We start from the raw sequence: 17,123 nt of genomic DNA on the forward strand, positions 1-17,123 counted from the left end.
TCACATAACAAGAGAGACAACAAATTTTCACAGTGGTTTTATGGACAAAATACAAAAAATAAAAATAATTTAGTACAGCTTTTTGCAGTGCGCACCTACTAAAGAGAGGAAAGGATGGATGGATGGTTTATTTATTTATTTATTTATTTATTTATTTATTAAGGGGATACTATTTTTCTTAACTGGGGTGCGATGGCAGGACAGGTACGATCACACAGATTGCAAATGCTCATGTTTAGCGCTCCGGTAGAAATAGGCAGCGCTGCGGATCCGGCCCCGCGGGTCAGAGTTTTACAGATCCCTGGAGCTGAAACACCAGTCGTCTGCAATGGGTTTGGGGGTATTCCGTGTTGGGGGGCTCGCTCCCGGTTGCTAGGTACGTCCACAGCCTCTTCCCGCACCCTCCCGCGGTGCCCAGTTAATCGGGCTCATTGGCCCTCCCTCTCGAGGCTGGACGGGAAGGTCTAGAACGGGGCCGAGAGCTCTCCCTCTACAGCCCCTCCTCCCCAGCTCCGCTCCCTCCAGCTCCCCCAGCTCCTCCTCCTCCTCCCCCCGGGTCCCGCCGCGGCGCGTTCCGGCTCCGCCGCCCCGCTCCGGGTCCACCAAGCCCCGCCCCGGGTCCACCAAGCCCCGCCCCCTCGGGCCCGGCTCCGACTCCGCCCCTGCAGCTCCGCCCCCTCCAGCTACTTTCCACTCCGCTCCTCCCTTGGTCGACAGCCGCGCTTTCCCGCTCGCGTCGCAGCCTCCGGTGCCACCGCCGCCTCCGCCATGCCCAACATCGTGCTCTTCAGCGGCAGCTCGCACCAGGACCTGTCCCAGCGCGTGGCCGACCGCCTGGGCCTGGAGCTGGGCAAGGTGGTCACTAAGAAGTTCAGCAACCAGGAGACCAGGTGGGGGCCGCGCCGGCGGCCGGGCCGGGCCGGGCCGGGCCGGGCCGGGGAGGGCGCCGGGCGCGCGGCTGCGGGGCCGGGCCGGGCCGGTCGCCGCCCCCCCCCCCCACCCTCCGCTCCCCACCCCGGACCACTCCGCGGCCGCCCGCTCCCCCTTCCGGGGCGGGACGGCCACGACGCGGCCTCCGCGCCACCGCTGCGGCGCCCAGGAGACGCGGAGGAGGGCGGCCCGGGGCCCGGAAGGGCGACCTCGGGGCGGTCACCAGCGTCGAGGAGAGGTGGGCGCAGCCGGCGGGAACCGCCTGGGTGCAGGGCACGCGGCGACGGACGCCTCTGGGTGTGCTCGCCCGGTGCTCCCGGATCCGCGCCTGGCCGGTCCTCTACCCGGCTCCGCCCACGTCCTCTGCCCGCCTGTGCCCTGCATTCACCTGGGGCCCGTCCGAAAGCCGCGTCCCCTCCCTGCCCGGGAGCTCTGATCCCCGCGGCGGGCGGGGCGGGGGGGGGGGGCGTGGGTGTTGTAAAAGCTCCCGGGTGACCCTCCGGAGCAGCCGGGGTGCAGAAGTCTGGGTTAGCCAGAGGGGGTGTCTGTGCGGAGGGCTTGAAGAGCGCGAGAGCTCCAGAGGGCACGTGCTGGTGCCCCTGAGCGTCCTCTTCAGTTTTCTGCCCCAAACACGACACACACTTTCATCCTCTTCGGAGGCCTGGGACTCTGCTGTCTCCAGCAGCAAGGCCACGCATGGTTCGGGCGTAACTGCCACCTGTGTCTCAGGTCCAGGAGATGCGGTCACCTCTGTTCAGTGACGTCAGGCTGGTGGCCACCCTCGGAAGCGCGACAGGGGCCCCGTTTTCCACCTGCCTGAGTCCACCCAGCTCTTTGAACAATTTCAAATTGCTCTCCTGTTTTTCTTCTCCCCCTTAAATGCTTAGCCCTGTACACACTAATCATGTGTGTATCTTTGGCAAAGATCCAGTTCAACCAACACTTTCAGCAAGCGATTCTGGAACAATTGATGCAGGCTGCCAAAAACAAACAAACAAACAAAAGCAAAAAAAAAAACAAACCCAACAACAGTCCTCCATCTATACTTCTCACCATGTCAAAAATGACCCTGAGAGGGATTGCAGACTTAAAATGTAAAACCTGGAACTAAGCATTTCTAGAAGAAAGCATGGGAGAAAACCTTGATGGCCTTTGGCTTAGTCAAAAATTTCTGAGCTCCTGGGGAGTTCTGTTCATACAGACGGGGAAAATGGTGTGTGTCGAGTCAACTTTTTAGGCTATATGAAGCCCCTTCTTCCGGGTGGGAAATCGCAACACATAGTCCTGTTGATTCTGTAAGTGAAGAAACGTTTGGGAATGGGTAACAGGTGGCATAAATGCCAGGAGTCCTTCAGCCGAAGATTTCCGCTTTGTGGAGTTTCATACAGAAGCCCTGGAGGGCTCTGGAAAAGGAGAGCGTAGCTAGGTTTGAATGTTGTGATGTCTGGCCAGTCCTATTTAGGTCTCAGGAGCTCTAAGAAGAATGGGGTGATAGTTTCTGTTCAAGAGCTGGCGTCGTGTCAGTAGGGGAGAAATGTCTGGGCGAAGTAGATTTTGAAAGCAAATTTGTTGCCCTCCTGTGTTATCTCCGGGCAACGCGATCCTGTGCTGCCGAAGAGCAGCAAATCTAGCTCGGAAGTCCGTCGTGAAGTCATTGTTGGATTTCTGCTCCAAATACTGGATGTACTGTTGGGTGCAACTCATTCAGGCATTGAAGTATGATTGTTTGTTTTAACTCAGTTTTATTTGCTTTCCAGTATTTTATCACCACCACCTGATAAGTAGAAATCGTGAGGTCTGGAAAACCACGAAACAGGAACTCTGGGAATTGCTTCTACAGTCAGATTATATGTTTTTTGTTTTGTTTGTTTTGTTTTTTAAGTAATCTCTACGTCCAAGGTGGGGCTCAGACCCATGACCCGGAGATCAAGAGTCTCCCGCTCTACCGACTGAGCCACCCAGGTGCCCCAATATTATATGTTTTTAGTACTTAGAATATAAAATGTTAGCTTCCTGACTTTTCTCCTTCCCATAAACTGTCTAGGCCCAGGGGTTGATTTGTACAAACAGTCCTGTCTATACTAGGTGTTGTACTAGTGATCTGGTTTTTACTGTGTGGTCCCAGGGATGAGACACAGGGTAAAAGGAAGAGAAAAATGATTCAACTCACCTAAGACGCCCCTTCCTGAACGTCTCCCCTCAGCTGGGACCAGAAATCTGCTTTGATGTCCGGCTTATCACTCCTTCCGCTCCCCACTTTTTTTTTTAAGATTTTTTTTTTTTGTAAGGAGTCTTTACATGGGGCTCGAACTCACAACCCTGAGATCAGGAGTTGCCCACTCCACCAACCGAGCCAGCCGGGCGTGCCCACCCCCATCCCCCACCTCATCGGACACACAGGGCCTCCTGATTTTCCCTTCTCATCTCTGAATCATTTGAGGTACAGCAGAGAGATGCCCGCCCCAGCTTTGCTATAGACCACTGAAGTCCCACCGTGAAGGTGTCTGCGGGTCTGTTCTAACATTTTAGCCCCGGTCACTTAACCTGCCCACAGGGTCGTTCACTGATACCGAGAGACCCGACATTCTGGTTATCTATTGCTGTGTCACAAGTCACCCGGAATTCAACAGCTTAAGACAGCAATTGTTTATTTCACTCCCACACCCACAGCCCGGGCAGCACCCCGTGTGCTGGCATCTGGGGCAGTTAACTGGGGGTGGCGGGTCCACTTTGAAGACGGCTCGCTCACACGGCTGGTGATTTGGTGCTAGCTTTTGCCTGGGAGCGGCTACTTGAGCTTTCCCATAGCACGGGAGGCAGGAAGTGGCCACAGCCAGTCTCTTAAGGTCTGGACCCTGAAGTCAGTGCATTGTCGCCTCTGTCACAATCGGTTGTCGGGCAGAGTCTCTCCCGAATCCAGTCCCCCTTTTTTTTTAGAATTTTTTTTTTAATGTTTATTATTTGAGAAAGAGACAGAGAGCAAGTGGGGGGGGGGAGGGGCAGAGAAAGAGGGAGACAGAATCAGAAGCAGGCTCCAGGCTCCAGTCAGCACGGAGCCTGATGCGGGGCTCGAACCCACAGACCGTGAGATCCTGACCTGAGCTGAAGTCGGCTGCCTAACCGACTGAGCCACCCAGGCGCCAATCCCCTTCTTGATGGGAAGAGTTTCAAAGCATCTCTGCAGCCGCCTTTTCATCAATGAGCATACTCACTCATTGTTGAGTCAGATAAACTCATCTGCCTTCTTATTGGCGGATCGGTGAAGATTCTCCATCTGAATGGCAAATGGATGCTGCCTTCTGGCCACAAGTGTTTGAAATTAAGCCCCTCCACTAAAGATTGGTCGTGATCATCTTTAGGAGTAGAAGCAGGAAAAAAAGTAGCCATGGTGGTGATAGGATTTTTTTTTCAGCCTCTGCCGGACTGCTGGTCATGCGGGCCCTGAGGTTCCCCAAGAAAAATAGGCCAAAGAAGCAGGTCTTTGGGGATAAAGCGTCATAACACCAGAGGGTAGCAAGTTTTTTCCGTAACAGGCCAGACGGTAAGTGGTTTAGGCTTTGCAGGCCCGTGCCCTCTGGGTCGCTGCCACGTCTTCCGGTTGTGTGGGGTAGAGGTCTGTCACGGGTCACTGCAGTCCTTTCTGGAAGCTCGAGGGGAGAAGCCGTTCCCTTGCCTTTCTCAGCGTCTAGAGGCTGCCTGTGGCCCTTGATTCCTTCTTCCATCTTCCAAAGCCAGCAACGTAGCATCTCTCTGACGCTGCTTCAGTCCTCGTATGTCTCCCTCTCCCATCTTCAAGGACCCTTGTGATTGCATTGGGCCAACTGGAATACTCCAGGAAAATCCCCCTAGTTTCAGGTCCGCTGATGAGTAACCATAATTCCATCTGCCGACTTGTTTCCCCTTTGCCGTGGGACTAACATTTTCAGGGGTTCTGGGGCTTAGGACATAGACCTCTTTGCAGGGCCATTCTGCCTACCATGCTGATTTCCAAATCGATTTGATTCCACAGCTGAGAGGATGCTCACAAAGGAATTACATTTAGCCCCTTAGAACTCGAAATAGGAGGGGGCACATAGACTTGTGTCTCTCTCACCCTGGGGGTGGTGTCAGACTGGTTCAACTTGAAGTGGGTCATCATTTTCCACTGCTACCAAAAGTCATTTTCAGATCCGCTCAGCTTGAAAGCCTTCCTTTTTGTGTTTCGAGAGCCTGACGCGGGACTCGAACTCACGGACCGTGAGATCATGGCCTGAGCCGAAGTCGGACGCTCAAACGACTGAGCCACCCAGGCGCCCCTGTGTTCCGGTTATTCTAGTTGAGGTCGGGTAGAAGCTTCTGTTGACTCAATAGACTACTGCATGGATTCCAAATGCGGACTCCTTTAAATTTTTTTTTTTATTTTTAAGAAAGAATCGGCTCTTTAGAGAAAACAATATGATTGGGTCTAGTTGTCATTTAAAATAAGATTCACGATATTTCTTTTTAGAGGGAGCCCCTTTGCAGCTGGGCTTACTGGCATGCTTTCCTAAAAATCATCGTGCTGTGCAGAGTCCTACAATAAAGACCACAGGGCTTACGGGGGAAATGGGGTTGGTTGGGGGTGCAGTGATCAAAACTTCAGCAACGTTTTAAAAAGACGTGAATGTCATAGAAATGGTAAGGCACTTTATACACATTACAGGCTTAGCGTAAGCACTGTCGCAAGTATGGCCCTTTCCTTGGGGAAATGAGTCCGGGGGGGGGGGTGGGGGGCTGTAGCTTTGGGGTTCTCGTGAGGCGATGGAGGGAGTCTGAAGTGGTATGTGGAGTAGTGATACCAGATGCGGGCGGGTGTGGCCGTTGTCCTGGGGAGGGAGGGCGGCGGCGGCATCAGGGGAGGATTTCTGAGCGGCTTCTCCATCCAGCTGGGCGCCGTCCAGTTTGCTGCAGTCTTATCTCGGGATGAAAGACGGTGGGTAAGCCAACGCGGCCTTCGCGTTCGGCTCGCATTGTTCCTGAGGTGTCACTTGGAAGAAGATTAGGCTTTTCAAACCCAGCATCGTAGCAGAGCTGAAGGTCTCCCGGGCGCCTGGCAGTGCTGTGAAGGATGTGCCCCGGCACGTGCCAGGGACGGGCTGGCCTGCGGGCGTGTTGAGCGCTCAGGATTCTCCGCCCACAAAACAGAAATTGTCCAACATGCAACTTTCAAAGACTTTTGAAGCCCCTCTTCACTCTTTCTCCAGAAGCTACTGGAGGATGCCAACCAGCAAAACAAAGAAGTGCAGCAAGAGAGAGGATACAGAAAGTGGGCAATGATGTGTGGGAGAGGGGTGGTGGGATTCCCCCCCCCCCCGCCCCGGTGGGGGGGATGGCATCTGTGCCCGGGCAGAGAGAACCTGGCTCAGCCGGCGACGGGACAAACACGGGTGGGCCAGTGACATGGATGTCACCCTTGGGGCCTCTGACACGGTGGGAATGTAGACTGTCAGCCAAGCGTTTAGGCCGGAATTTGGAATCACTACTCAGAAAACTTAGCAGGTGAAAAGGTAGGACAATACACTCCAGGGAGAACAACGCACCGAAAGTTGTGTGTAAAAGGGAAATATAAACTTGGATTGAAGTTTACTTTGTGGCTCGGCTCTGAGTAGCATTTACACAGTTAACAGTAGCTGTCGTATTTGGTTGGAGTATTGATCTCCGTTGGGATGGTGGGACCAGAAGGCTGCAGGTGGTACAGGCAATGGGGGTTGGGGGGGGGGATAGACTTATGTCCTCGTCTTCATAGCACGATGACCACACGTGATGCCTAAAATGAAAAATCAAAATGAAGCTATACGAAGTTACTAGTTGGAGGCTTGAAGGGAAATGCCTAAAAACCATACCAAGAGTCCCAATTGGTTGCCTCTGGAATGTTTGTTACAAGGCTTACAGAATGACTTCACTTTGTTTTGTTGTTGTTGTTGTTGTTGTTGTTGTTGTTTTAATTTATTTTGAGAGAGAGAGACAGAGAGAGAATCCCAAGCAGTCTCCGCACTGTCAGCGTGGAGCCCGACGTGGGGCTCAACGTCATGAACCCTGAGATCATGGCCTGAGCTGAAATCAAGAGTCAGACGCTTAACTGACTGAGCCCCCCAGGCGCCCCCAGAATGACTTGAAATTTTTAAGCAGTGTGTATATGTAACTTTAATAAAAGTAAAAACTCAATATACTATTTAGCAGAAAGAAGTCAATATAACAGGACTGAGACCTGTTTCTAACGAGCATAGTGGACCCTCTCCTGCATGAAAAGTTCTGCTCACAAGGTGGTCCTCAGCTAGCCTTTGGGAACTTCGTTTTGGAAACGGCTCCCCCCATTCCCAGATACGAACAGCTCACCCTACTAACCTGTGTGAACAGTGTGGTTAGTGCGGAACACCTGGGGGTCCAGAACTTTGGTACGTGCCGGGCAGATGGAGCCCGTGTGACCAGCCCCCCGATCGTACCCTGGACACCGATGCGTTTCCTTGGTGGACAGCACTTCACGAGTGCTGTCACGGCTTGCTGCTCGGGGGCTCTGAGCTCAGCCTGTAATAAATCATAGCCAGGAGTGCACTTGTATGGTGAATCCTGGCCACTCATCACACCTAACGGTGCTCCAGGGGACCTCGAAGACAGCAAATATACTTGACTATTAACAGATGGCATTTTTTTTTTCCCAGCGTCGAGATCGGTGAGAGCGTGAGGGGTGAAGATGTCTACATCATCCAGAGTGGCTGTGGAGAAATCAACGACAACCTCATGGAGCTTCTCATCATGATCAACGCCTGTAAGATCGCGTCATCTTCCAGGGTGACTGCTGTGATCCCGTGTTTTCCGTATGCTCGACAAGACAAAAAGGACAAGGTAGGAGATTTGGGTCCTGTTGGAGGAACCCCCTCTGGGTGAACATCAGCCTTTTTTCCTCCCCTCCCAGAGTAACTCAGAGCATCTGGGAAACATTTGCTTTCTATTTTAAGGACTGTGTAAATACGGTATCTCATCGTGGCTTTTCAAAGGTTTGTCTTTGAACCAGCCACTATGTTAATATTTACAGATCTACATACAGATAAGGCATATTTTTGCATGTATTACAATACCATATAGCCCTGGTGACAAAATTGTTGTCTATCTCGATGGTGGTGGGCAGAACTAAATAATGCCACCCGCTGAGTACAGAAAACTGGGGAACGGGAATCACATCGCTGGAGCATATCAACGCCAGTATCTCGGTTGTGATTCTATACTATAGTTTTGCAAGATGTTCCCATGAGCCCAAACTCATGGGTGAATGGACAACCGAGGCGTGGTCCATCCGTCCAGTGGAATAGTATTCTCCCTTAAAAAGGAGGGACATTCTGACACGTGGTTTATGAACGTGTGTGCACATGTTTCTGGATGCACGTCCGTTTTCAAGCTCTCTCAAGATAAAACATGTAATTTAAAAAAATACACCGTTACCTCTTTGTAACCGTTCAAGAGAAACGAAGGTTGACATCGTTGAATGTTTCTTTTGGCAACAGTAGCACTAGAGGAGGCTGTGTGGGTTTCTAGAAGAAATTAAAGATCTAGACCTTGCCTTTGAGGACAATGAGAGAAGTTGGAATTTCTGGGGAGCTTTAGAAGGGATTGTATTAGTTTCCCACGGCTGCTGTAACACATCACCACACGCTGGGTGGCCTAAAACAACAGAAACGTGTTCTGTCACCATTCTGGAGGCCAAGCGTCGGAGAACAAGGTGTCGGCAGGGCCACGCTCCTTCTGGATACTCCGTGCGGGAAGCCTTCTTTGCCTCTTCCGGTTTCCGGTGGCTCCTGGCATTCCTCGGCTTCTGGAAGCGTCACTCTCACCTCTGCCTCTTTCTTCACATGGCCTTCTTCCCTGTGTCCGTGTGTACTTTTCTTTTATAAAAGGACAGTCGTTGGGTTAGAACCCATCCTGATCCAGAGTGATCTCATTTTGATCTTTGCCTTACTTCTATCTGCAAACACCCTATTTTTATTTTTATTTTTTTATTGTTTTTTTTTACATTCTCTTTAAGTAATCTGTACACCCAAGGTGGGGCTCGAACTCACGACCCTGAGCTCAAGAGTCTCAATCTCTTCTGACTGAGCCAGCCAGGCACCCCTGCAAACACCTTATTTTTAAATGAGGTCACATTCTGAGGCTCTGGGTGGACGAGTTTTAGGGGGATATCACTCAAACCACGATAGGGATCAACCCCTAAGCTTTTATCTGCTTTATATCTTACGAATAGGTAGCTGTTCGGTCGGGTTCCGTGTGAATCCTTCCATTTTGCAAGACACACGGCTGTTCTGTGATATGGTGACTAATCACGAGAAGGGTTCCCCCCGATACACCTCCATTTATCACCCTAATTTATTTTCTGAAACAACACAGATTTCCAAACATCATACAAGATTCCCTCATATATGAAAAAAATCCCTTTATAAAGTTTTTTTTCATGTTTATGTATTTATTTTGTGAGAGAGAGAGAGAGGGAGAGAATGAATGAATGAATGAATGAATCCCAAGCAGGCTCAGCACTGTCAGCATGGAACACGACATGGGACTTGATCCCACGAACCATGAGATCGTGACCTGAGCTGAAATCGAGAGTCTGAGGCTTACCCGGCTGAGCCACCCAGGTGCCCCCAAAATTCCTTTATAAATTTGAATTCCCATACTGAGGTCCCCCTAAATTATAATGCCTCTTCAGATGTGGCTCCCAGGCCCCATGCCGAATACAGCTGTCTGTTAATTTCTCACTAGAAATTTGATCTCCAGAACTCGATTCTGCAGTTGAGATATGATTTACCCTGTGTCGATTAGAAGGGGTCAGCATCGTTTCTCTGTAAAGGGGTGTCTGGTCTCTGTGGCAGCAGCTGAACTTGGGTTGTAAATGGCGGGTGTGGCTGGATTCCAGTGCAACCTTTATTTATGGAGACTGCAATGTGAATTTCATATAATTGTCACTTGCCATAAAACGTTCTTTTGTTTTTGTTTTTGTTTTTTTCTTTTCATCCAGCTATTTAGTCCTGTAAAAACCATTACTACCTCACAAGCAGCACAAAAACAAGTGGCTGGTCGTGAGAGTGGGTGTGTGTGACGTCGTGACCGTGTGTCTGTATCACTTTGTGATGCAGCTTTAGCTGAGGGCAGCGAGAACCTTAAGTCGCATGTGCTGCTGTGAAGTTTTCTCTGCATCTTTAGCTACTAAACTTCCATTCATTTTTGTCCCCTAAGTATGATCTCTTGTCTTAGGTATTCCTCCCATTTGTGCGTTTCCATGGGACTGTTAGCATCTTCACTTTTGTCCATATCACAAAGGAGCCAATGATATTCTGCTGTTTCTCGTCTGTGTAGCAAGAAGTTTAGTAAATTCGGTATTCTGTGATTTGCAATCGGGTTCTCCTTTTGCTTTGGCATTCAGTGCTAAGATAAGCAGTGCATTGTATCTTCTTGGGTAAATGATTCCTTTCATTGTTACGCGGCCCCTGTCCCGCATGCACATGGCCCTAACTTTTCCTTCACTGATACCAGTCGAGACTGCTGCATGTTTTGCCTGCGAGCATCCAGTTTGCCGTTACTTCTGTTTCCAAGGTTGTGTTTTTCAGACTGTGTTGCTCACGTTCATTCATAATGAACTCTTTGTCGTGTAGACAAACCGGCACTGCTTGGCCCTGGTCCTTTGTGTGCGCCCGTCTCCTGCTTTCCGGGGGGTGTGACCACACTCCTGGCCTCCGGCCTCTGCCAGTGGTGCCCCCCATCCCCCCACCGTGCTGACGAGGAGAGCCCTACAGAGTTGCTCAGACACTAGCGGGTTTACCTCTTCTGTGGCACCTGCCTCACTCTTTACCCTCTCTCCTGGTGTCGGACACTTGGGTGCGTGTTCCGTTTGGGGCCATTTTGCACACCTGTTTCCTTTCATGCCGTCTGCATCACATGGTTGTAAGTGTGTGTCTTGAAACAACCTGGTACCTATTTTTAGTGTTTCCTTGTGTTTTTTAAATTTATTTTTAAAGTAATCTTGCACCCCACGTGGGACTCGAACTCACGACCCTGAGGTCTAGAGTCGCGTGCTCTTCTGACTGAACCAGCCAGGCGCCCTTTTTTTTTTTTTTAGGTTTTTATTAAAGCTGTTTTTAGTTTTTAACCCCATCGGACAGTTCCACACTTGGCCAAGCTTAACTGCTGATGGAAGAGATAAGACGTTCATTGTCAACAACGCACAGGCACGGATGTGGATAGCCATTGAGAGACTGCACGGAGAGCAGCGGAGGGAGGCCTGAGTTCAGAAACTGTGTGGCTTATTGTTAGAGATAACTTCCTAGAAAAGAAGGACTCGCGGACGGTTGTTGGCATCCGGTTTCTTTCGCTGCTGTAATGAATTACTATAAACTAGGGGGCTTAAAACAACCCAAATGTTCTCTCCTGCCGTCCTGGAGGCCGGGGGTCGAGAACCGAGGTGTGACAGAGCTGTGCCGGCTGCAGGCTCCAGGGAAGGATCCTGCCTGCCTCTTCCAGCTTCTGGGGGTGGCCTCGCTCCTTGGCTCAAGGCCGCATCCCTCTAACCTCTGCTCTGTCTTCTCTTGGCTTCTCTGATCTCCATGAAACCTCCTTGGAAGGAGTGTACCAAGGGATTCAGAAGTGCCTGAGAGAAGTGGCCTGAGCCCGTGAGCACACTTCATTTACCAGGACCTGGGCTGAGCGATGAGACCCCGAATGTGGGAAAACCCTTCTCCCCACTTTTCACTTTGCTTAGATCGGCTAGAGGCCCTACAGTGTTTGAATGTGACGGGAAGTCATGGGCCACCCTTGCTCTCTGGGCTCAGAAAGAAAATTCTCCTCAGCCACGGGGGGATCCCTGGACTGCATCCAGCCCACTGGGTTTCTCTCGTCCTTTTCCTTCCCATAGGACTGTGGTACCCATGATGTCTGAGACACGATGAAATTCTGTGTAATTGACCTATTCAGAGTTATGTGCAAAGAAGCCCATATATATATATATATATATATATATATATATATATATATGTGTGTGTGTATATATGTATATATATATACACACATATATACACGTATATATATATATATACATATATATATGGGCTGTAGCTTTATATATATATATGTGTGTGTATATACACACACACACACACATATATATATATTTTTTTTTTTTAAACGTTTATTCACTTTTTGAGAAACAGACAGAGTGCAAGCAGGGCAGGGGCAGAGAGAGAAAGAGACACAGAATTCGAAGTAGGCTCCAGGCTCTGAGCTGTCAGCACAGAGACCGACACGGGGCTCGAACTCGCGAACCGTGAGATCATGACCTGAGCCAAAGTCGGACGCTTAACCGACTGAGCCACCCAGGCGCCCCGCCCCAGCCTTTCACCCTAATTCAAAACCTGCTTCATGGTGTTTAATCTTCCTGCTTCTTTTGAAGCAAGGCCCACACACCTGTAAAATTTTATTTTTGGTTTCATCCGTATGTGCAAAAAGCCAGGGACTAGCTCGGACAGGGAAGGAAAACTTATGGTTTCGTAAGCCATTACACATCAGCACAATGAACTGCTAACACGGAGAAAGGAAGCTGATGTAGTAATTGGAAAATGCCTGGTGTTTTGTAGTCTGAGCTCTGAGATCACAACCTTGGAATCAAGTGGACTCAGGTTTGAATTTCAGTACCACCATTGACTCCTTTCGTCCTTTGTAACAGTAGCTTAAACTCTGAGTTTTTAGCTCACCTGTATATTAAGGATAGTACTGGCTACTTTTTCTGAAGTACTTAGCATATAATAAACATGTGGGTAGACAGACTGTTTCTGAAAAGAGCCGGGTGTCAAATTTTTACACCCTGTGGACTACCAGATCTCTTGGTCAGCTCCACCATTTTGGCATGAAAGCAACCGTATATGATATGTAGATGAAGGGCTATGTGTCCGTGTTCCGATAAGATTTTATTGCTGGACATTGCTCTATGAGTTTCATGTGTCTTTCGGACATCACAAAGTCTTCTTTGTTGGATTGTTTTTCAACCTGTTAAGAACGTAAAACCCATTCTCAGCTCATAGGTTGTGCAGAAAAAGACCACAGCCTGGGTTTGTCTCCTGGGCCGCACTTGGCCGACGCCTGCTGTGGTGGACACTCAATAATTGCTAGTTTCCTTCCCTGGTAAAAACAGTATGACGTGGGCAAAGCTGGAAATCGTTACATCTGAGAGGGCAGAAGATTGCTTCTTGGCCTTTTGGCTAAGATCAAGTGTAGTATCTGAGAGGATAGAGGACTTGAGGCTTTTTTCAAAATCATTTTCAAGGTTATGTTCTCTTTTCAATTAACAAATTGTTTCGATTTTTTACCTGGAACAAGTGAGCACAGTTATCCTGATGTTAGTTTCTGTAATCTTGTAAATTTCTACCGCTTGTCAAATGTATGCTTTTAGCAGGGCAGCGTCTGATACATTGATTAAGATCTGGAGCGTCCAGAGAATCTTGGTCATGGCTGGGCCGCCTCACAAAATGTTTGACTTTTCTCCATTTTTCATCAGGGGAGTTGAACGTTTTACTTTTGGTTGCTGTTCCTTAACGCTACCTTTGTTGAAATGCCATGCTGATTGTTCTCATAGTGGCCGTAAAGTCGGTTAACTCGCAAATCTTTCCTGCAAGGTTTAGTTGGCTCTTGAGCCAAACTCATAGGACAAAACCCAAATTTGTAAACAAGGTCTGGAGAAGGAAATCAGAAAGTATGAGTTTAGAAATGACCTGTGGTTTGGATCTCAGAAGGAACAAATGCGAGATACCACGGAGGAATGTTTTTGCCCATTATAGAATTGTAGGAAGAGCCCCACTTGGATTAGCGTCGAGAATCAGATTGTATTACAGAGAAGTCTCGGTGATCAATTTGTTCTTCTAATTATCCTGAAATTGTGTTAAGCTAAATCATTCTCACAGTCATTGAGGCAGATAACTAAGCCTTGAAAACTCGACGTGGTAGAGTTTGTGTTATTAGATGTTTTCACTTTCTGGAAACCTCCACTGTTCACATTTTGAGGCTGGAAAGAATGTATGTGCATGTTATATATGTATTGCTGACCTTAAAAGTAAAACTGCCAGTTATTTTACTGCAAAAGGTGGGTTTATTCAAGAATTTAAAAACAAACAAACAAGCAAACAAAAAAACGTAGGCAGGGCACCTGGGTGGCTCAGTCGGTTAAGCGTCTGACTTCAGCCCAGGTCACGATCTCACGGTTTGTAAGTTCAGGCCCCGCGTCGGGCTCCGTGCTGACAGCTCGGAGCCCAGAGCCTGCTTCAGATTCTGTGTCTCCCTCTCTCTCTGCCCCTCCCCTGCTCATGCGCTGTCTCTCTCTGTCTCTCGAAAATAAATAAACGTTAAACAACTAAACAAACAAAAGTAGGCAATTCTGGAGGACACAGGAAAGGTACGCTTTAGAAGGAGCAAAGGGGGGTAGTTGGGTTGTGATGAGTTAACAACTTCAAGTCAGTTGGAGAAAACTGGGGGTTTGAAGTATGGTGGCTCTTCATCGGCGGAGCTGTCGTCAGGGATGAGGAAAACATTTCTCCCTCCTGCTGGAGTAGTGGAATAGTCAGTGTCCATGTGCAAGGTCGAGTCCACCTCTTCCCGTTGAGTCTGCAATGGACAAGGCATATGGAAAGGCATGAGAGCTCCCCCTCCCGAAACCTCCCGAGTCCATTTTCGTGGGGGTTCCCATTACTGCTGTTCACATTCCCCCCTTTTGATCAGGATCTTTCCTTGGAAGCATCGCAGATCAGCGGTCAGGTTCTCTGCATTTAGTGGTTTTATCTCTCGGTGCCAGGAAGGACCTTCTCTGGTGGTCACGTTCTCACCTCGGAGGGCGAGTACACAGCAGTTGGAAACCACTTAAGCCACACTGAGCAACAGGGAGGGTTAGGAGGGACGGCCCTCAGGCATTTTCCCATCTGAAGTCTGTATCTTCTCAAGACGGTGAGCACTGAGCCAGCATCAGCTTAGGGGGCACATCCTTTCTGTGGGGGATTGATAGACAGCAAGTGCACGGTCAGAAGCAACGTGACCGTTCCAAAGTGTATGTTGGTTCTAAACCAGAACCCTGGGTCTGAAGATATTTACAGGCCCTGTTTGGACTTAGGGAAGAAAGGTTTCTCGCTGTGAAGGCCATCCCGGGGTCATGTTGCATCCCAAAAGTCGTCTCCTAAAGTGGCTATGCACCAAAATCGTGAACTACTGTAAGAGCACGCGGAACCGAGTGCATTTGGGAACCTAGGGCCCACGTGTAACCATGAAGCAGTAGTTAATGAGCCCTTTTGCGAGAATAGCAACACTTTAAGGACATTTTAAAACCCTATTGTTCTCTCAGAAGAGCTGTTTAGAGCCATGTGTGTTGTCAGTAACAGCCCATAAAGTTGTGGATTCAGAAACCGTGAATCTGGATAAGAATCCAGAGTCCGTTCCTAGTTTAGACAAAAGAAAGGCTTTTGTGGGTTCTGAGCTTCCTAACCTTTCGGAAACGCTCACAAGATCGTAATGAGGCGGTTGCTGGAAAGGTCATCATCAAAAGAGGTTTCCCCCTTTGTGAGAGATTGGGAAATGCTGATAAAGGGCATTTTCTTTCTTCAAAAGAAGCGACAGTGAGAAAGAAGTACACAGGCCTGGGCCGGATGGCTTGGGAAAGCAGTCTCCCCAGATGTTGTCGGCTTCGATTCCAGGAAATCATGTCACCAGATGGTGTGCAGGTCCCGTCAGGGTTTGGGGCTTTCTTTAGATGTGTCACGTGGATCTAAGCGTCGGCACAGGGGTTGGTGAACAGATCCTGATAAGGGCCTTTCCAGCGAGTTTGAAGACTCTTCATGGAGGTGGTGTCTTTCCCAACAGACAGATCCTCCAGGTGGCAAAGTGTGAGCAGTTAAGATCGTTGTCTCCTGTGCGCCAGGGAAAGATTGCTCTAGCAGAGCATGGGTATGTTTAATAGAAGCAGCCAGACCTTTACAGTGCTGAAGATGTCTCCTTTTATCAACTGTGGGTCAAAGAGGGAGGGGCCAGAATGCACGGGCGTTCCTCTATCTCCAAGGGTGACAATATATGAGTTCCAAAAGGGGGAGGATCTGAGACACAGTCATTTTTTCTCACCAAACTTTAGCCGCAGAAGAGGCACTGGCCTGTCTACAGGGGACGCTTCGGTCCAGTGAGGAAACATACAAACCATGACTGAAACATACTTCTATCCATGAGATGGGGGGAGCTGCATGAAATCCATTTGCCAAACCTCAGTTGGTCCGCTGAGACAAGCCAAGTAAACTAGACCCTTTTTGCGGCCTTCCTCATATGTTCCCATCGATATGGGTTCATGAATGCTATCATTCTGTCAGTACGCCGATGGTTGAATGTGTGCGTGGTGGGACATAGAGGGGGCTTTAGAATTTCCGGGAGGACCAGATCATGATTTGGTCCAAACCCGAGCTTGCTTTCTTTATTCAACCGATAGTTGTTAGATTTCCAGATATTGACTCTCCTCCTCTGGGGCTAATTGTTGGGCATCTCCGGTCAATTTTTCTCATTTGTCATTTGAAAGAACGTCCCTTTGGAACATGCCAGAGGTCTGGGTGTCAGTCTCCTTGAGAGCAGCACATGGAAATACCAGCAAGGTGGTATCCCTTGGCCCCCGGGGGGTCGCGTCTGGAACCCCTGGGAACCTTCGTAGCCAGAGCGGCCAGCAAAAGTATGGTACCCAATAGATGTTGGATGTAGGGGCCATTTTTAATCTCATCCCCGCTGGGGGTAAGGAAACCTTGTTGCCGCTGTCACATTCCAGAATAATGAGCTACCCCAAAGGCATACTGACTATCAGTATAAATGTTTGTGGTTTTGCCCTCGGCTAAAACACAGGCTTGAGTAAGAGCATATAAGTGAGCCTTGTTGGCCGAAGTAGCTGAAGATAAAGGTGACAGGCCTCAGGGACTTCAAAGGGAGTTGCAGTAGCACGTCCAGCATGGTATTTACCATTTTTACTCTTTTTTTTTTTTAATGTTTGTTTATTTTTGAGACCGAGCATGAGCAGGGAAGGGGCAGAGAGAGAGAGAGAGAGAGAGGGAGGCAGAGAATCCCAAGCAGGCTGTGTGCTGAGAGCAAAGAGCCCGATGCAGGGCTTGAACCCACGGCTTGTGAGATCACGACCTGAG

General features: G+C 49.3%; 1 protein-coding gene and 1 pseudogene across 1 annotated transcript in view; both read left to right on the forward strand.

Annotated features, from left to right (window-relative positions):
* The first annotated feature begins 688 nt into the window (after window positions 1-688).
* The window catches only part of PRPS2 (phosphoribosyl pyrophosphate synthetase 2), a 36,326-nt gene continuing 19,891 nt past the window's right edge, over window positions 689-17,123 (forward strand). The window contains exons 1-2 of the mRNA XM_006943557.5: window positions 689-890; window positions 7,608-7,791. Coding sequence (XP_006943619.1) covers window positions 769-890; window positions 7,608-7,791 — 306 coding nt within the window. The 5' untranslated portion in view covers window positions 689-768. The remainder of the gene's footprint in view (window positions 891-7,607; window positions 7,792-17,123) is intronic.
* Window positions 13,162-13,318, forward strand: LOC111558889 (annotated as a pseudogene).

This window comes from Felis catus, chromosome X, assembly GCF_018350175.1.
Source record: "Felis catus isolate Fca126 chromosome X, F.catus_Fca126_mat1.0, whole genome shotgun sequence".
In the NCBI taxonomy this organism is placed as follows: Eukaryota; Metazoa; Chordata; class Mammalia; order Carnivora; family Felidae; genus Felis; species Felis catus.